The sequence below is a fragment of the Ixodes scapularis genome, unplaced genomic scaffold, assembly GCF_016920785.2.
Source record: "Ixodes scapularis isolate PalLabHiFi unplaced genomic scaffold, ASM1692078v2 PGA_scaffold1__304_contigs__length_218370807, whole genome shotgun sequence".
Lineage (NCBI taxonomy): Eukaryota > Metazoa > Arthropoda > Arachnida > Ixodida > Ixodidae > Ixodes > Ixodes scapularis.
This window is the reverse complement of record NW_024609846.1, coordinates 84654718-84673120: the sequence shown is the minus strand read 5'-3', so window position 1 is coordinate 84673120 and position 18403 is coordinate 84654718. Positions and strand designations below refer to the sequence as shown.

The 18403-nt window shown below is 48.7% G+C and overlaps 1 protein-coding gene across 1 annotated transcript in view; it reads right to left on the bottom strand.

Annotated features, from left to right (window-relative positions):
• LOC8023512 (CUE domain-containing protein 1) overlaps positions 1-18403 on the bottom strand; it is a 25084-nt gene extending 6681 nt beyond the window's left edge. The window contains exons 1-7 of the mRNA XM_029992731.4: positions 18212-18403; positions 15930-16086; positions 13435-13685; positions 12017-12146; positions 6662-6860; positions 5525-5575; positions 3986-4096 (exon numbers count right to left, since the gene is read on the bottom strand). Coding sequence (XP_029848591.1) covers positions 3986-4096; positions 5525-5575; positions 6662-6860; positions 12017-12146; positions 13435-13685; positions 15930-16076 — 889 coding nt within the window. The 5' untranslated portion in view covers positions 16077-16086; positions 18212-18403. The remainder of the gene's footprint in view (positions 1-3985; positions 4097-5524; positions 5576-6661; positions 6861-12016; positions 12147-13434; positions 13686-15929; positions 16087-18211) is intronic.

The window sequence follows — 18403 nt, the reverse complement described above, 5'->3', positions numbered from 1 at the left end:
TGCCCTCAATCCCCTACAACGGCATGCAGAAATTAGTGCACCGGTACAGTAATACCTCGTTAACTCGAACACGGCTATCTCGAAATAGTGGTTAACTCGTAAAATTGCCTAGAACATGGAATGAGCTCCCATAGACACAATGCATTTTGTCCTTGCTTATCTCGAAAGGTTTGCAGGATGGACTTCGGATATCTCAAAATCTCGTCAACAAAAATCACAAAAAAAAAAAAAAGTGCCTAGAAAAAAATGTGCGCGCAGAAAAAGAAAAATTTGCAAGCAAAAAAAAGAAAAAAAAAGAAAAAGAGCAATTACAAGAAAAAGAAAAGGAAGATAACTGCGTATGCGGTGCACGGAGAAGCGGAGAGACGTGCGCCTCAAAAACGTTTAATTTTTGTTTCCACTACTCAACTTGGACAAGCCAATGGCAAGCCGGGATGCCTGGCGTTCGGTGCCCCCTATCCCTCAAGCGTTTTGTTCCACCATGTCTTTCGTTTTCTCTTCCTTGCTTCTTGGTCCTTTTGTTTCCTTTCCCTTCCCGGTCTGATCGTGGTCTCCTCAGTATCATGTTTTGCAGAAGTGTCGGAGGTGTCTTGTTCGTTTCTAGAGTGTTGCCGCTCTTTGTTGCTTGTCCGCCATTTTTTTTCCTGGGTGTTTCAATCGTCTCGGTGCGCCATACGAGCGAGAGTAAAGTGTTCAATTCGGTCATCAATTGTGAATTCTCTGACGTTGGCGCCTGACTCGACGGACCGTGAACATGGCGCAGCCCAAATAGGTTATATTTTTCCTTTCTTTAAAAAAACCTGTGCTGTTGCCGCGATTGTTAAAAGTTTTATTTAGCACATCGCGCGATCACAGGTAAAGGTTTCGGTACTTTGCTTATCTCGAAATTTTGCTTATCTCAAACTTTTTCACGGTTTTTATGACTTCGAGTTAACGAGGTATTACTGTAGTGGAAGTGACTTGCCGCATGTGGGGACTACCGTATCTACTCGAGTAATAGCTGCACTATTTATGAACAAGGCCCTTGCGTCTACTTTCCCACAGAACACAAATACAGCCAGTCATTGCGTTGCGCATAAGTAACATAGCGAATAACCAGATCGAGAACACGATTCTCCATACAAATTCAATCTTCACAGATGGCATCTTCGCACGAAGACTTCATCTCTGTCCTGCAAACAACTGGAATCACACTGTCGATCATGGTGATTGGCAATTTGCGTGCTTCACGTAAAAGCGAACCCTCCAATTTTCTTCATAAACAGTGCGGCTATTACTTGAGTTAATACGGTATATTGAAAAGTTATGTGCACCTGGGAAAGAGAAGATCCCAAAATTCTATTAGAATGTAACATCTTTCAATTCTGTAATTGAATAATAAATTTACAACCTAGGAGGCAAAGCTCACTGATCCCCCTTGTATACAGAACTTCCGTAAACAACTTCATTTTTGCAAGCTTTGCAACCAATGGAAAGTCCCAAAATGATTGATCCCATTCTGTTGCTGCACCCTTTGACCAAGTTTAATTACTGCAAAACTTTCCAAACCTCTTGCCCACAACATACTTGTTGTTTAAAAAAGTTACATTTAAGAAACGAAAATACTTTCTGTATATTTGTTGCTATTGCTAGCACATTACTGCCCTTCCAAGAGGAATGAAGGAGTACCTCTTCTTTTCTTTGCAATCTCACCGGCATTGTTAGGTAGGGAGGCAAGGAAGGAGGCAACGCTGGCCTGATGAAGCCCCTACTCTTGCATAGCTCGGAGCAGTACAACATGTATGCGAAGCACTAGTATTTCAACATGACACACAGTAAAAAGAACTAAACCGTGCAGACAAACATGGGAACATGCTAGCTTGCTCGGCCTCAAACAGGACTTGAAGGGACATTGACAGGGTATTTTTGCTTGCCAAGGGTTTTATTTGTACATGACATATGAGAGGCCAACTACCCAGAACACAATTTGCGGCTCGAAATTCATTTTCTTTTTGCCCGAAAACCGCTGACCGAGAACTGGCCGGTTTGAGTAGTGCTCACTACCTTCTCCGTGGTCACATGCCATTCTCTATGGTTTAGACCTTCACACCACATATAATCAAAGTCGTGGGTCATCGAGGCACACACTCAATATTACAAATAGGAAAAAATATGATGCCCATTTTTCTGGCTTCTAAAAACTGCAAATATGTTGATTGAAAAAAAAAAAAAAGTTGCACACAGAATTGGAAGCACTTTGTGTATTCTCTGAGTAACTCTCAAAATGGCATCGTATCGCGGGAGTCGTGAGCTGGACGGCTGACTAAGACAGTGGATGAAGGGCGTGAAACCTCTACTTCAGGACTGTTGTTTGCGGTACCGGCGCATTTGTCTAGCTTCGAAAGAGATCTTTTACCGATCAAAACAATTAGGATTTATTCCGTACGACATGCTTGACCACCAAGCTGATTTGCGTAAAGACGTCACCGTGCCGTCGCCCCTTCTCCTAGCTGAAGACATTGCTTGCCTTACGAATATGAATTGGTAAGAGCTTGAAAAATTCAGAAACGTAGAGCGCTTTGTGCTTTACCTTTCGTGCGACGTGCACGTTTTTTGTCTGCTTTGCACAACTGGAAAAACTAAAGAAAGAAAAAAACGTGGTCGGGTGTATAACAGTTACGTGACATCCGGCAACTCTGTCCTCCTCTACATTTCTTCTTCCTCCCCAGTTCAGTTTCGGGTTTGAGCAGTTGCGTTTTTTTAGTTTATTAAAAATATGCATAATGCTGTAGCAAAATATTGATTGGGTAGCCTTCTGACACCACACTAAATCGCCTGGCAAAAAATGTAAAAAATATTTTGGGCCACTGTCAGTGTCCTTTTAATGTCTGGAGGAGGTGGGGAGCCATGCCCAGGCACGACGTCATAGCAATCCACAATTTGAAAAAAAGCTGCTGCGCATGCGCGAGCAGAGCGTGTTGCTAGCGCCCCCTGTTTGGTTGGGAAACAATTAGGCATGCCGGCTATTCCTCTGCTGCGACAGAGGCGCGAAAGCGACGACACCAGGAGCGAGGACGAATTAAGCTCGCGAGTTGCTTTTGTTTGTCACCATGCCGGTGCACTGCATTTCATATGGTAGCACGAATTATTTTTGTGGTAAAGAGAACGCCAAATTTTTTTTAGATTTCTGTCGCAGCAGGCTGTATTCTGCTAAGATAGGCTTGAATAGCTGTCGTGAGCAGAAGGAACATGGACGGCTCACCATGGCAGCCGAACGAGCACTGACGGATCTGCAGCACACATTTTGTCACAGGTACGTCGTTTTTGTACGCTCCTGGGGGAATTTCCCACACTATTCAGTCTGGGTCTTAAGGCAACGCTTGGAACAGACCGCGCGCACAAACTTTACGCCCCACATGTATCAAGCCAAACCAAGCATCGCAAAGCCTAGTTGTGTTCCAACCACTTTCCAGCCTCGCACCCAAAATGTCGAAGTTTCCGGTGTTGCGTGATAGCCGGCACACACTATTTTGCAAATCGTGTATTGCAATGAGCGGCATACTAAAAATCCTGCACCAGGCTACTGACAGAACTACCTGTAAAAGGTCTTGACTGAAGGTGCTCAATCGAAAGTTAGAATGCTGGCACTCTTTTCCCCCAAGACAGTTGTCAGTTTGCATTGCACAACATTTGTCAATGCACCAGTGGCTTCTTGGCACTGGTGCACTAGTATAGCTACACAGGAGCCACTGGCAACAGGAGTGGTCCAGAAATACAACTTTTTGAGTTCTAGATATATAATACACAGTGTTCAGAGGCTCTGGCAATGCCATTTTGCCATGTGGGGTCCCGTCTTTTCAAGCAGAAAGAAGGAAACTGCTTCCCACATTTTTTGATGGGCATAGGTTGGTGACAATTGGCGACGTGCAACCATACGGCCGAAGTGATGTCACTGACACCACTCTAAAGCATAGTTTGTCCTGTTTAAACCGGGGACTGTCCACACCTTTGCCCATGCTCTTCAGGCGTTCCTTAAAGGCGGCATCAGCCTCCTCGGAGTCTGGGCCTCCTGCGTGGTGTGCCCAGGGGTCCACTTCATCCGACCCGTCCTGGGACCCTGCAAGCGTGCAGAACCACTCGATCATGCTCGCGACACCCCGAGTTAATTACCACATGCGATGTCACAATATGGTGCGACGCTCACACAGAGACTGTTAGTGCCAGTCACTGTTAAGATGACATGGCAATAAAACTTCTAAAAGTTCTGTTCAAGAATGTTTGTGGACAAAATTCGAGTAGTATTGCTACTGTAAAAGACAATATTTCGTGAAAACTCGAAATTTCAGCAAATTCTGTGAAAACGAAAACAACTGTGAAAAATGCATCTCAACAAGAAAAGCTACTCTGTTTACAGTATTGATCATCCACAGGCACCTTCGTGATAGTAGATCAATTGGTGCATTCAGTCTTTTATACAATTTACTTTGCCAAAGGACGGTGCTCGAAAATATCCAATGGAAGCGTGTTACTGTGCTTGGTCTATGGAAGGTGCATGCCTATCACAAACAGCCACCCTTTGGTATGATGGTAATAGATATATGGTTTGAGCCAAATCATTGGTGCTAAGCGGACAATGTTACACAAACAGGCACGAGGGAAAGAGAACTGAGGGCTTAACAATTACTGATGCTGAAAGAATAAAAAAACATTTGGGATGGATAAAGATTGGTCGTCCGTCCCAAATATGTTTTCTTTCAGAGCCAGAAATATGTATGACTGCCTATTCATGACTACGGCTAGAATTAACGGCACCCGATGGCTAAAATGTGATGCTATGAAAGAAGTCAATTTGCTGTGCTTGGCAGCAGGCAGCTTAGGAATTCTGGGGCCGAGCTGGCAGAGCCATCCAATGGCATTCTATTTAGCCTGTGTTTAGCTCAATAAAAGCCTCACCCTCACTGCTTAATTTGGTGCATTCCCGCAGGATTGGCTCGAGAAGGTTCCTCAGTGCATGCCGCATCTCTATTAGGCACATAGATAACTCCCGCGCAATTTTAGCAAGTTACACCAAGCAAAAATGTCAACAAGAAATTTAGTTGTGCTATGGCAATTTTCATGCAGTAAACGTCTCACTAACGCAATCCGTGGGAGACGCAGGTGGTTTACTCCTTGATCGTGTTTTCAGAGAACGAAAGCGTTTCGTGAAAAAGCAAGAGAAAAATGTTCTTAATGTTTTGAAAAAAGGCTAACAAGTTTACACTCGCTTGCAAACACTCACCTGCTCGTGAACACCTGCTTTAGAAATTGAGATGTCTTTTGGCAGCTTTTCTCCATGAGCTCGTCGAAAGATTTTTCAGCTAATGCGCAGGCCATGTCGCCGCACCACTCCACAGAACAACAACACTGAGCATCTAAACAGCCTAATGTAACACCTTTCTCGCAGGTTAACAAGATATGGAGTATGTTTCCTACAGAACTGCAAGTAAAAAGGTCTTCTGTCTAGACGGCTCTCAGCTTGTCAGAAAAGACATCTGCCGCCCCTTACCGTCGTCGGGGACCAGGCCAGCGCTCTGCTCCATTTCCTGGTCCTGGATGTCTGAGTGAAGAATAAACATTGTCACTCAATGGAGAGGTCTTGCGCCGCAATTCATTTAGTGTAAAGCTCCAGGAAGTCCCAGAAAGCAGGTGCTTCTACAGGTCGGACGTTCTGCAACCAGCCTTGAAGAGCAGAGCACAGAACAAGTCGCCTGAACCCAGCACATTAGAAGGCTAAAAAAAATGCAATCAACCAAGACAATAACAAAAAAGACAGGATTCTGACACACTGCCTTTTTTTTTTTTTGTCTGGTTTCATATTTTTTGAGTTTCTGGTTTTCTATCTTGGTGCTAAATTTGTCCCCATAATTATGAGGGTTCGAGTCTAGTTATTTGCATTGCTGCTTGGGGGTGCACTTATCAGCTGAAACAAAGTGCTGCCCCACAACGCCCGACTTTCAAGAAACCATAACCTCTCAAGAAAGCATAACACTAAAGCACGCATTCTCAGACTGGGTACCGAGAAAGCCAGGCATTCCCCAAAGTACCCCGAGGGGTTCCTCGAGCTTACGAATTTCCCTGGCAGTCTCTGCCCCAAAGTCAAGTGTTGCTGCAGTCAAGCCCTATTTTAAAAGATATAAGCCATTCATAATTGTGTTATGTACCAAATACTACTCTCTAGTATGCATTACTGTTTACAAGGTCTGTAGGCTTCTGCATGGATACGTTTCATCAATGCCAAGACCGAGAGCTAGGTGTTCCTCGGCCATTAATAGGGCGGAAAATTCAGTTCTCTAAGTCGAAACATTTGGCAACCATTGCTCTAAAGACATGCAGCACAGAGCTAAGATAGTGCAAGGTCAGCACTGCATCGGTACTGGGGCTAGCACTGAGTCAGTGCTCAGTTAGAGCTGCATTCTGTGCGTAAACAGACAAGGCTGAATCTCATGAAGCAGAGCAAACACAGCGCTGACATAGTGAAAATTCGGAGACGTTTCTATAGTAACAAGTCAGCACTGTGCTGTATGCATGAACAGAACTCAAGGCATGTGACGGGCAGCGCGGCCTAGCCGGCGACTTTCCTTTGGGTTGCGTTCGCTTCCCCCCCCCCCCCCCCCCCCCTCCTTTCCCTCCCTGGGGCCCCCACCTCTGTGCAGGGTGGTCATGAAGTCCCTGTTTCCCCTAAGCTGGCGCACAAACTCCTGGTTCTGGAGCAGGATGGCCATGCGCTCGTCCTCCAGGAAGCGGGCCAGGTCCCCGCAGGGGCCCCCTTCTTGCGCTAGACGCCGCTGCTGCCGCGCATTCTCCTCCATGCGCTGCTGGAGCACCGCTGAGCTCAGCTCGCCCTGCAGTGACGGGAGGGAGCAGAGCACGGCTTGACCACGGCTCTCTTGGGAAACTGAATGCGACTCTGACTGGTCTGTTTAATGCATCCTCGTTTGCAGTCATGATTTCTGCCTGATGATGTCACACTTGTGTCACACAGTTGCATGCCACGATCCTGAGAGTGGCACAGCAGCCAATATGGCAGACTGCTTTCCAAGACAGCAGGCTGCTCTCCAGCCCAACTTCAGCAACCCCCAGTCGGGGGTTGCTGAAGTTGGGCTGCGATGATGCGTTGATGCGATGATGACGCTGCGATGATGGCGACACTTGCATTCACCCGTCTTTTGTGCTTTAACTTCTACGACCAACTGCCAGGATTGCAACATCTGAAAGCATGAAACGCAGCTCTTTTGTTGTAACATGTTGCCTCTTTAAGACCACTTTCAATGCATGGGCACTATACACCTTTCCAAAAAATGCTCCTAGGCTGCCGCCATGTTGCTGATGCTGATGCGGCTGGTGTGACTCTCGCGCCCTCTATCAGCTAGAAATTTTCTGCCACTCTCTTGGACTGTGAAGACCTGCTCAGCGCGGTTCATGTTTGCGGTTTTGCATTCAACATTTTCTCGCCCCTCTTGAAAGTTCCCACTTTATTGTTTTTTATGCGTGCTGCGTACCCTTTCTGTGTTATCTTCCATTGTGAGAAATAAGGCTGGTAAGTGCCTGCCATTCAAGCTTTTCTGCTCGACATTCACGAGAAACGAAGGAGGTGAAGGATGTCGAACGGCCCTCAACGCAATTTTGCGAACATTGTTCTCCCCCCTCCCAGGGATAATACGCATAGAATTCTCAGTCATCTCCAAAAATAGTTGTCTGGGTTGGGGTGGGAAACGGGTCAGTCGCGTTCGTTCCTTCGCCTTGGTGCTGTTGTGAAAAAAGGAAGCTCTCCCCAAAATGTGCCTCAAAACAAAGTCATCTTGGATTCCGTCCAATTGTCAAGATATGGCTGTCATCAACTGTGTGTTTGAGATCTTTTTCAAACAAATTCTTTTCAGATAACGCTGCACCGTGTCATACGTACAATATATTCTTCAAATGTTAACACTTGCTAAATTGTATGTCCGTGCCCTGTCCATCGGTAAACATGTTATTTGTGAGCGTGAAAAATGCATGCCTTTCAGCTATCTTTTGTAGTAAATATTCTCGACAGCTAAGCGCTTTCTCGTTTGACAAGCGGCGAATCACGTGGCGCCGCCAAAACTTATCGTAAAAAAAACAAAAAACTAAAACTATACATTCCAGTTGCATTCATTCTGTCGCACGCGTCCCCAACAAAAAATAGTATACAAGTTTTTTATAGTTTTTTTTTTTAAATGTGGTACAATGCTTTCTCAATGACCTCGGGAAAGTACATGCACCATGAGACACAAAATACAGCGGGAAAAGACAAGAATTTAGCCGCCAGCAGTGTTTGAAACTGCGCCTATCGAAATCACAGTCCACTCGGTTAGGGAATTAACAGGGACACCGGTGAGAGTCTAGCCTTAAACTTAGTGTATGGGCTTGAAAACAGTTTGCTGCCCCTGGGGTCAAGCATTTTTTGGAAAGATGTATAGGACGCTAAACATACCAGTCGAAGACACGTTCCGTGCACCGGAACGGTGCTGTTTGGAGCACTTGGAGCAAGGAGAGTTCTATGTGCTCAAAATGAAAAAGGCTGAGATTAACGGCAAAGCAATTGCACAAAGGCACAGTTCCGGCAAAAAGGATTGAGTGTGCCCGACAAAAACCCAAATGAACCCAACACTGCTGATGTTGTGGAATGTGTGCCATCCTACGACGAGGTCAAGAGCAAGGACACTACTATCTAAAAATTACTTTCTTTAGTTGATGTGCCCGACGTGCACACAGCCTCTTGCCTATGGGCTCGAAAGTGTAATGATATAGCACTAGTCAGCACGAGCTGCTTCAGCTCGGCGAATGCTACCATGGCCAGAGTAAGCTACTTCGGTAGTAAAAATGTGAAGATGACACAAAAGAAAAACCCGAGAAAGGGCAAGAGATGCTGTACGCAGAGACTGCACGCAGAGACTGCACGTGGAGACTACACGCAGAGGCTGCACGCGGAGACCGCACGCGGAGACTGCACGCAGGGACTGCATGCAGAGACTGCATGCAGAGACGGCACGCAGGGACTGCACGCAGGGACTGCACGCAGGGACTGCAAGCAGAGACGGCACGCGAAGACTGCATGCAGAGACTGCACGCAGAGACTGCATGCAGAGACTGCATGCAGGAACTTCACGTGGAGACTGTGCGCAGAGACTGCATGTGGAGACTACACGCAAAGGCTGCACGCGGAGACCGCATGCGAAGACCGCATGCAGAGACCGCACGCGAACACCGCACGCAGAGACTGCACGCAGGGACTGCAAGCACGGACTGCATGCAGAGACTGCACGCAGAGACGGCACGCGGAGACTGCATGCAGGGACTGCAAGCAGGGACTGCACGCAGAGACTGCATGCGGAGACGGCACGCGGAGACTGCAAGCAGGGACTGCACGCAGGGACTGCAAGCAGGGATTGCACGCAGAGACTGCATGCAGAGACGGCATGTGAAGACTGCACGCAGAGACTGCATGTGGGGACTGCACGCGGAGACTGCACACAGAGACTGCACGCAGGGACTGCAAGCAGGGACTGCACACAGAGACTGCATGCAGAGACGGCACGCGGACACTGCACGCGGAGACTGCATGCAGAGACTGCACGCGGAGACTGCATGCAGGAACTTCACGCAGAGACTGCACACAGAGGGTGCACGTGGAGACTGCACGCGGAGACCGCACGCGGAGACTGCCCGCAGGGACTGCACGCGGAGACTGCACGCGGAGACTGCACGCAGAGACAGCACGCAGAGACTGCACGCGGGGACTGCACGCGGGGACTGCACGCGGGGACTGCACGCGGGGACTGCACGCAGGGACTGCACGTGGAGACTGCACACAGAGACTGCACGCAGAGATTGCACGCAGGGACTGCACGCGGAGACTGCATGCAGAGGCGGCACGCGGAGACTGCACGCAGGGACTGCAAGCAGGGACTGCACGCAGAGACTGCATGCGGAGACGGCACGCGGAGACTGCACGCAGGGACTGCAAGCAGGGACTGCACACAGAGGCTGCATGCAGAGACGGCACGCGAAGACTGCACGCAAAGACTGCACGCAGGTACTGCACGCGGAGACTGCATGCGGGGACTGCACGCAGGGACTGCACGTGGAGACTGCACGCAGAGACTGCATGCAGAGACGGCACGCAGAGACTGCACGCAGGGACTGCACGCAGAGACTGCATGCAGAGACTGCATGCAGAGACGGCACGCGGAGACTGCACGCAGGGACTGCAAGCAGGGACTGCACGCGGAGACTGCATGCAGAGATGGCACGCGAAGACTGCACGCAGAGACTGCCCGCAGGGACTGCACGCGGAGACTGCACGCAGAGACTGCATGCGGGGACTGCACGCAGGGATTGCACGCGGAGACTGCACACAGAGACTGCACGCAGGGACTGCACGCAGGAACTGCAAGCAGGGACTGCACGCAGAGACTGCATGCAGAGACGGCACACGAAGACTGCACGCTGAGACTGCACGCAGGGACTGCACGCGGAGACTGCACGCAGAGACTGCATGTGGGGACTGCACGCGGAGACTGCACACAGAGACTGCACGCAGGGACTGCAAGCAGGGACTGCACACAGAGACTGCATGCAGAGACGGCACGCAGAGACTGCACGCAGGGACTGCAAACAGAGACTGCATACAGAGACTGCATGCAGAGACGGCACGCGGAGACCGCACGCAGAGACTGCTCGCAGGAACTGCACGCAGTCCCTGCGTGCAGTCCCTGCGAGCAGGGACTGCATGCAGAGACTGCATGCGGAGACTGCACGCAGAGACTGCATGCAGAGACTGCACGCAGGGACTGCATGCAGAGACGGTACGCGGAGACTGCACGCAGGGACTGCAAGCAGGGACTACACGCAGGGACTACACGCACGGACTACACGCAGAGACTGCACGCAGAGACTGCACGCAGGGACTGTACGCAGAGACTGCACGCAGAGACTGCATGCAGAGACAGCACGCGGAGACTGCACGCAGGGACTGCACGCAGGGACTGCAAGCAGGGACTGCACGCAGAGACTGCATGCAGAGATGGCACGCGGAGACCGCACGCAGAGACTGCTCGCAGGGACTGCAAGCAGGGACTGCACGCAGAGACTGCATGCAGAGATGGCACGCGGAGACCGCCTGCAGAGACTGCTCGCAGGGACTGCAAGCAGGGACTGCACGCAGAGACTGCATGCAGAGATGGCACGCGGAGACCACACGCAGAGACTGCTCGCAGGGACTGCATGCGGAGACTGCACGCAGAGACTGCATGCGGGGACTGCACGCAGAGATGGCACGCGGAGACCGCACGCAGAGACTGCTCGCAGGGACTGCATGCGGAGACTGCACGCAGAGACTGCATGCGGGGACTGCACGCAGAGATGGCACGCGGAGACCGCACGCAGAGACTGCTCGCAGGGACTGCATGCGGAGACTGCACGCAGAGACTGCATGCAGAGACTGCATGCAGAGACGGCACGCGAAGACTGCACGCAGAGAGTGCATGCAGAGACTGTATGCAGGAACTTCATGTGGAGACTGCATGCAGAGACTGCATGTGGAGACTACACGCAGAGGCTGCACGTGGAGACCGCACAGGGAGACCGCACGCGGAGACTGCACGCAGGGACTGCAAGGACGGACTGCGTGCAGAGACTGCACGCAGAGACGGCATGCGGAGACTGCACGCAGAGACTGCACGCGGAGACTGCATGCAGGAACTTCACGCAGAGACTGCATGCAGAGGCTGCACGTGGAGACTACACACGGAGGCTGCACGCGGAGACTGCACGCGGAGACTGCATGCGGGGACTGCATGCACAGACTGCACGCGGAGACTGCACACAGAGACTGCACGCAGAGATTGCACGCGGAGACTGTACACGGAAACTGCATGCCGAGACTGCACGCGGTGAATGCACGCGGAGGCCGGGTACCTAAAACAATGCTGACAATGACTGGACACTTCCGCCGCCGATTCCAGCACTGTCCCCTCACCTGAGAGGGTCCGGGGCTCGGTGTAAGCCGCAGGAAAGTGGGAGGCAGTGGTCCCAGCAGTGGCGGCTTCCACTGACTTCGGTGTGATGTGGGGGGTGGCTGTGGCTGCGGTTGCTCTTCACCTCTGTGGCTGCACAGATGGACAGTTGCATAGCACATGATAGCTCAACTCCAGCGTGACTACAACTGCCGAATCAAGGTTACGCCCAAACCACAAGGGGCAGCAGAGTTCCCAAATTCTCCCAAAATTGAAATCAGAGCATGCTGGGGATTTTAAACAAGAATGCCCTCAGGACCACCTTTGAGGACCATGAACTATGGAGACAAAAACTGAATACAGTTTTCTAGTTTATGAGCCACATGATAGAATCGATCTGCTGTTGTTTAAACTCCTTTTTTATACTGCAGCTGAAGGGGACACGAAATATCACCAACTAAGAAGTTATTTTTTTTGGTACACAAGACATTAAATAAAAATGGGCATTGCTACTCCCCTCAGTACTGTGTTTTGGAAATGCACAGGAAGCAATTCATAGTGTTTTCTTTCACTGTGTATATGAAAGCCTTATCCTGCACAAAGTAAATTTTGCACCAGTCTTCCGGAGCAACCTTAGTTCTACTGGTGCTGCCACTCTAGAGCATGCCCAAGAAATATCTGCTTGAATTTCTTGCGGAAGATAAAACATGTCCCAGTTGTACTTTTACGGAAATGTACCGAATCGCTTAGATTGAGCAGAGTAATTAACTAGATGCTAAGGTAGGACCTAATTTTCTTACACGACTGCATTGGTACTAACCATACAACCATTACATCGCATAATACTTTAAATGTTCCCGTTCTATATCTGCAGCACCCACAAATTTATTATAAACCAAAAGCTCTATCTGTCTTTGCTAGTCTATACTCAAAACTATTTCAATCATCATGGCAATTCTCTCGTTGGTCTTTTTCTGTGATGAGCTCTTGGTGTTCAGACAGCTTTATGTCACATTACAATGAAGCATGGTTGCTCATAGTTATGTTCTGTGGCTTCTCACCTCGACAAAATTACTTAGCGCACTGCTGTTTTAGCCTCCTGTCTACCGGTACACATGAATGAATGATTGAATGAATAAATAAAGGAATAAACAAGAAGAGTTATCAGGGAGGCTCTTTAGATGGGGAAGTTGAGCTTCGACAAGTGCATTCACTAGGTCTTAATTTTGCCCCTCTGACTCAAGTTGCAGCAGACGCCTATATCTGCTGTAGTTCAGCCTAGAGCCGAAACAATGAGCTACAGCCAGTCAATGGTATCCACGGGTCTGGACACTGGGATGCCAGCATCCGCTCTTCTTCACTGGTGTTTCTAGAACCGACGGCCTGGATCGTAACGACCCTTCGCACCCCCGGCGACTTCTGCACTTCATCTGCCCCCCACCTGTGCATAGGGCGAGTGGCTTGCTGGTAGGATGGGGGCGGGGTTGGGCCCCCGGGGGGCGAGTAGTGCGGGGGCGCCTCCGCGTTCTCCGTCGCCTCCAGCTCCGTGCGCAGGCGCTCGTTGTCGTTGTCCGTCGCCATGGCAAGGAGCTGGTCGATGGTCGCATCCACAGCGCCTCCGTTGGCTCGCAGTACCGCCTCTATCACCCCCGCCTCCATCTCGGGAAACATGCTGCGGAAGTCACGCATCGCCTGCACACATGTGCGCGTCCAAGCACAAGTACTCTTGCGGGCTGCTCGTGTAAGCGAGCGTCGGAGCGACCTTTAAGGGACGCGTTTTCTTGTAAAGAGACGCAACCCTTAGTTCCCAGCTTCCTGCAGGCGAGAGAAAGTGCAGAAGAGAGTTGTCCGTGAAGCAACATTATTTTTGCCCCAGAAAGTGCCTTGGTCTCTCTTTCCCCTAGTTTTAAGATTTAAGCAAAGTAGTGACTATTTCGACGTCGACCGCCCAAATACCTCAGAAGTTTTTTCGACATGTGTGACGTCGTTTACATAAAAGATCAAAATAGTGGCTTTATTATTTCGACGTCCCCTGTCAATGCAGATGCACCCGTCGCAGTGGTAACCGTTTTGTTATGTTTATTATAATACTTTCTGATGCTGTTGTCGGTGTTCTGTTGATATGTTGATGGAGTCATCGGTTGCGTGCCCAATAAGTTTCGGTCAGTTGGCAGTCGAAATGACTTATTCAGTGTGTAGGTGGGACTGGCTTGACAGTCGATTCTTTCGGATGTGACACACCCGGCGGCTATGTTCTGAGCTGGCACGCCATTTTGGCACGCGTCTCACTTAAAATTTTGAATCTACGACAAAGGTGAGCTGAATATCCCTCTGTCTCGCCTGCACATAACAAATGTAAGTGCATACACTATGCAACACTGAGAAATTTGGTAGGTTTTTGGTGCCTCCATTTCATGCGAATGCGTCGTCGTATATGGTTGCATTCTCACTTTGCACCTGACTCCCGCCGTGTTTTTAACCGGGTTTCGTGAATTTGTTGTATAGTTTAGATTTCCTTTTTGGTTCGTGCATAACGAGCAGGTTAACTATGAAACAATCGGGATGTTAAATAAAAGGTTGTGAATGGAAACATTGCCTCCCTGATGTTTCTTGGCCGGTGCGAACGAACAAAGGCTCTGGCACGGTCGTACGAGATACAAGCATTTTCCAATTGACTACAAGTTTTCTAACCCGACCTTCAGCTCCTTTGCCCATATAAAATATGTGAAATGAATCATGAAAAGCAATGGTGCCACATTCTCTAGTGTAGGGCACAACCAAGCAAACATTACGTGCGGCTTGATAGCTGACGTTGTATACTTTGAGTTTTTTTTTGCATTCACATCACTTAAAAAATCGAAAACTGCAGTCGACTGCACATTTGTTTTCAGAAAATGCGCGTTGAACTGCGACGTTGCCTGAAAGCAAGATGATATTTGTTTGACTGACACTTTCAATAATTTTCCAGTCCAAACTCAAAGCTCCAAAGTTCTAAGTTTAAGACGTCAAACAAGGATGCTGACGGGGGACGTCAAAATGATTTTGAAAATATTTTCATGATTTCAGGAAGTCGTGCCACAGATGTCAAATTATTTTGAACGAGGATGTCGAAATAGTCACTACCTTTATGCAATGTCAGCTTCTTAATTAGAGTTGTAGCTCCTTGCTCATGCACACAATTTTTTAAGGTTTCTAACTGCATTGCCCAAGATTGCCAATCACGACGATTGTACTCGACATATTAACTCCTTAATTGTTCCTAAAAAGGGGCGGATTTAAGAACTGAGCAGGGGAGAAGGTGCAGTTGCCTTTCTAAACTTTTAAGCGTTACCTTTTTGTTATGGAAGAAATAACATATACCAGGTTTATTTGAGAAAGAAATGTTTAGTGTTTGGTGAAATGGCAAATATCAAGTCGACAAAATAAACCCGGATAAAGCATAGCCCATAACATCACATCCGTCCGTGACATGTCTTTCTGCAGATCCCCCTTCCTTCCAACCATAGCCCCCCCCTTCCCCCCACTCCCCCCCTCCTCTCCAAGCCTTACTCATAAATCTGGTCCTGCTCCTAGGTACATATCTTAAATAAAGCGTCCTCCTCTACAAATTGTTTCCGAAGTTTATTTTGCCCTTGAATGGTCCAAGATTGGAATTATCCCGACGGTATGCTTTGCTGCGGTGATTTTTTCTTGGAAACTGCAATCGCTGCTTCAGTTCAATGCATTTGTTGCACAACTACCCTATATTTATAGTTAAAATGTTAGCTTCACTTGCTAACATAGCTGCTAATAGTTGCTACTGCACACGACGGAGCACTCGCTGCCAACAATCCGGCCCCACCTCCGGTACACTGTGCATGCTCGTGCCCTTGACTGCCTCTCTCGCAGCCTGGGTGTGCGGCTGTGCCCAGACTCAGAGAAGCGGCGAGTCCTTGCCTGTCTGAACTCAAGCTGTGTGACGGGAGGCCTGCTGTGCTTGGGGGTGCCCCGGGGGGCTGCCAGGTGGGGCTGCGGTTGCTGCTGCTGCTGCCGCCGGGGGGACGGGGGACTCTTGACGTCCCCCGCCGGCAGCTGCGTAGTCATCCTCCTCCGCCTGCCAACCAACACACACGTGTCGGCTCAAAGAGCAACCACCCTCTTTGCAATGGCCTACCACCATTCAAAGGAGAACTTTGTTCTATTCCATAAAGATTGGAAATAAAGGGCAATTTCATATTGGAAGTTGCACTAATGAATGGCTCTACATCGCCTGCTTCCAAAAGAGTTAAATATTTCCTGCACAATCTCTCTTTTAAACAAGATCACAAGCCGTAAACGGAACTTTGGCTGCAGCGGGAAACACAGGTTCCAAGCAGTAACGTGATCCACCGCATAAACGGGCGCAGTGCAAGTGTTGCAGCGGGCTCTGCATAAAATGGCGCCTGCATCACTGTGGGCTCCATGCATGTCATTCAGAAATGCGGCCAAAGTTTGCAAGCAAACCATTGCTGGTACACTACGTCAGAATTAATGGGATTGGCCTCTAGCAGACGGCTGGTGTGGCATTATACCTATAGCTGGTCCCGGCGCACAGGCACACGCGTGTCATACAGAGTCCCACGGACTGTGCCTTTGGTGGCACTGTGGACTCTACCGAGAGAAGTAAAAATAATAGTGAAAATTGCAACGACTCCGACAACACTCGGAGAAAGTTAAACGCACCGCGCTTCTCCCGCCAAGTTTGGGAGATTTTGTTGCCCTGGTACAACTGGAACCTTCGTCGTTTGAATACACATTTAGATGTAACTATATTGTAATAGAACTTGACTTCTGAACTTTCTACTCGTTACTAAACTTTAAAAAGAACCTCACTGTTTTCTCAAAGGACAAAAATCGAGCGGAGTTACGCTTTAAGAAGGCATAAGTAAAGAACTCACATAGTCGAGTTTCTCGTCCTTTGCTCAAAGCCCTACCAAAGAAAACTAGAAAACAGAGCTCAATTTGCTCACTTAAAGGAGAATAATGTGAACCAGGCATTTTACTTCAAATTTTCTAATCACATGAACAATCTGAGCGATCCTTTCCACTTTATTTTCATGTAAATGAGGATATAAAAAAAAGACGTGCTTTTTCTTTTTAAGAAAAAAAAAATCCAGATTATTTTTTTTTTAGTTTTGAAAAATATATTTAATATTTACTGAAGAATGAAGCATTTTAAAATCTAGAAACTTTATTCCCAGAACAACCTGACCGTAATCTTTGCTACGAAAGGAAGTATGAAGGAGTATATAGCATGATTAGTTCGTAAGTTATCGAGATAAACATTTCCATGGGAGAGTGCACGTCAAGGCATCAGCTGATATTGCCCCTTATGTTAGGAGTACTGGTAAGTACTGCAGTTTGGATAATTAGCAAAATGATGATGCGAAATTCACACGGGCCAATGCAAAAGGAATAGTTCTCCACTGCACCGAGTTGAAAGCATCTTGAGTGATGAATATGAGACCCTGGTTTAACGCGATTTTAGCCAAAGCTTCAGCGAAGGCAACATGTGTTAGGGCTTAGGAACATGGAGCGAGCTTGGAGAGTGAGCCAGCCAGAGGTGAGGTATGAGCTTGCAGTCAACACAGCTCTCTCAGCATGCATAGTTCAGGTTTTTATAACAGTTCAAAAATTGCCAGCGAGATTCTCTGATAAACTGACTGCTACCGGAAATATTAGGTTATTTGCAACGAGCAACATCCCTGCAATAAATTTACAATCGTGTATTTTGACAGCTGGTGCTTTTTGTCTGTGCTTTGCGTGTTAGAGGTTGCTTCATACTTCCGGTGTGAAGCGGGCACATGCTCTTTATCGTAAATGTGACGAGGAGCGGAGGAAGGGCGACAATATTCTGCTCTATCCTTTGATCGTGACAAGGACTGAGAGTATTATTATTTGACAGGAACCTCACATCATACCGAAACAAACTCCCTTGACACAGACATTTTTTTTTTTTTTTTTTTCTTTTTTTGATAGGTCAGAGTTGAGGAGCGCTTGATTTGACAGTCTGGGGCTGCAGTGCCGCCGGCGAACTATTCCTCGCCTAGCGAATTGCCACCCACGGACACGGGCGCGTAATCGGAGTTGTGTAGTTGATAGAATTGCTGTGGTGATGGATAACGCGAACAAATCCCAGTTGCGTGTTTCCGTAATCTGTAGCTCCGCATCGCGCAAGGTGGTCCGCACGGTCAGCCTACCGGTGCGGTCGGACGGCCCTGCCTGGGCTCGCCTGGACGAAGTGACCGCTCCGAAGGTGCTGCTCGGGCTCCTGGGCGACTGGGAGGCGTGTTCACGTAACCCAAGCACCCGTCATCCGCCGCATTTACGTGATGCGGCCGCCGATGCGAGCGGCCATGGCATCAGTGACACCAGATCACCAGATGGCGCAG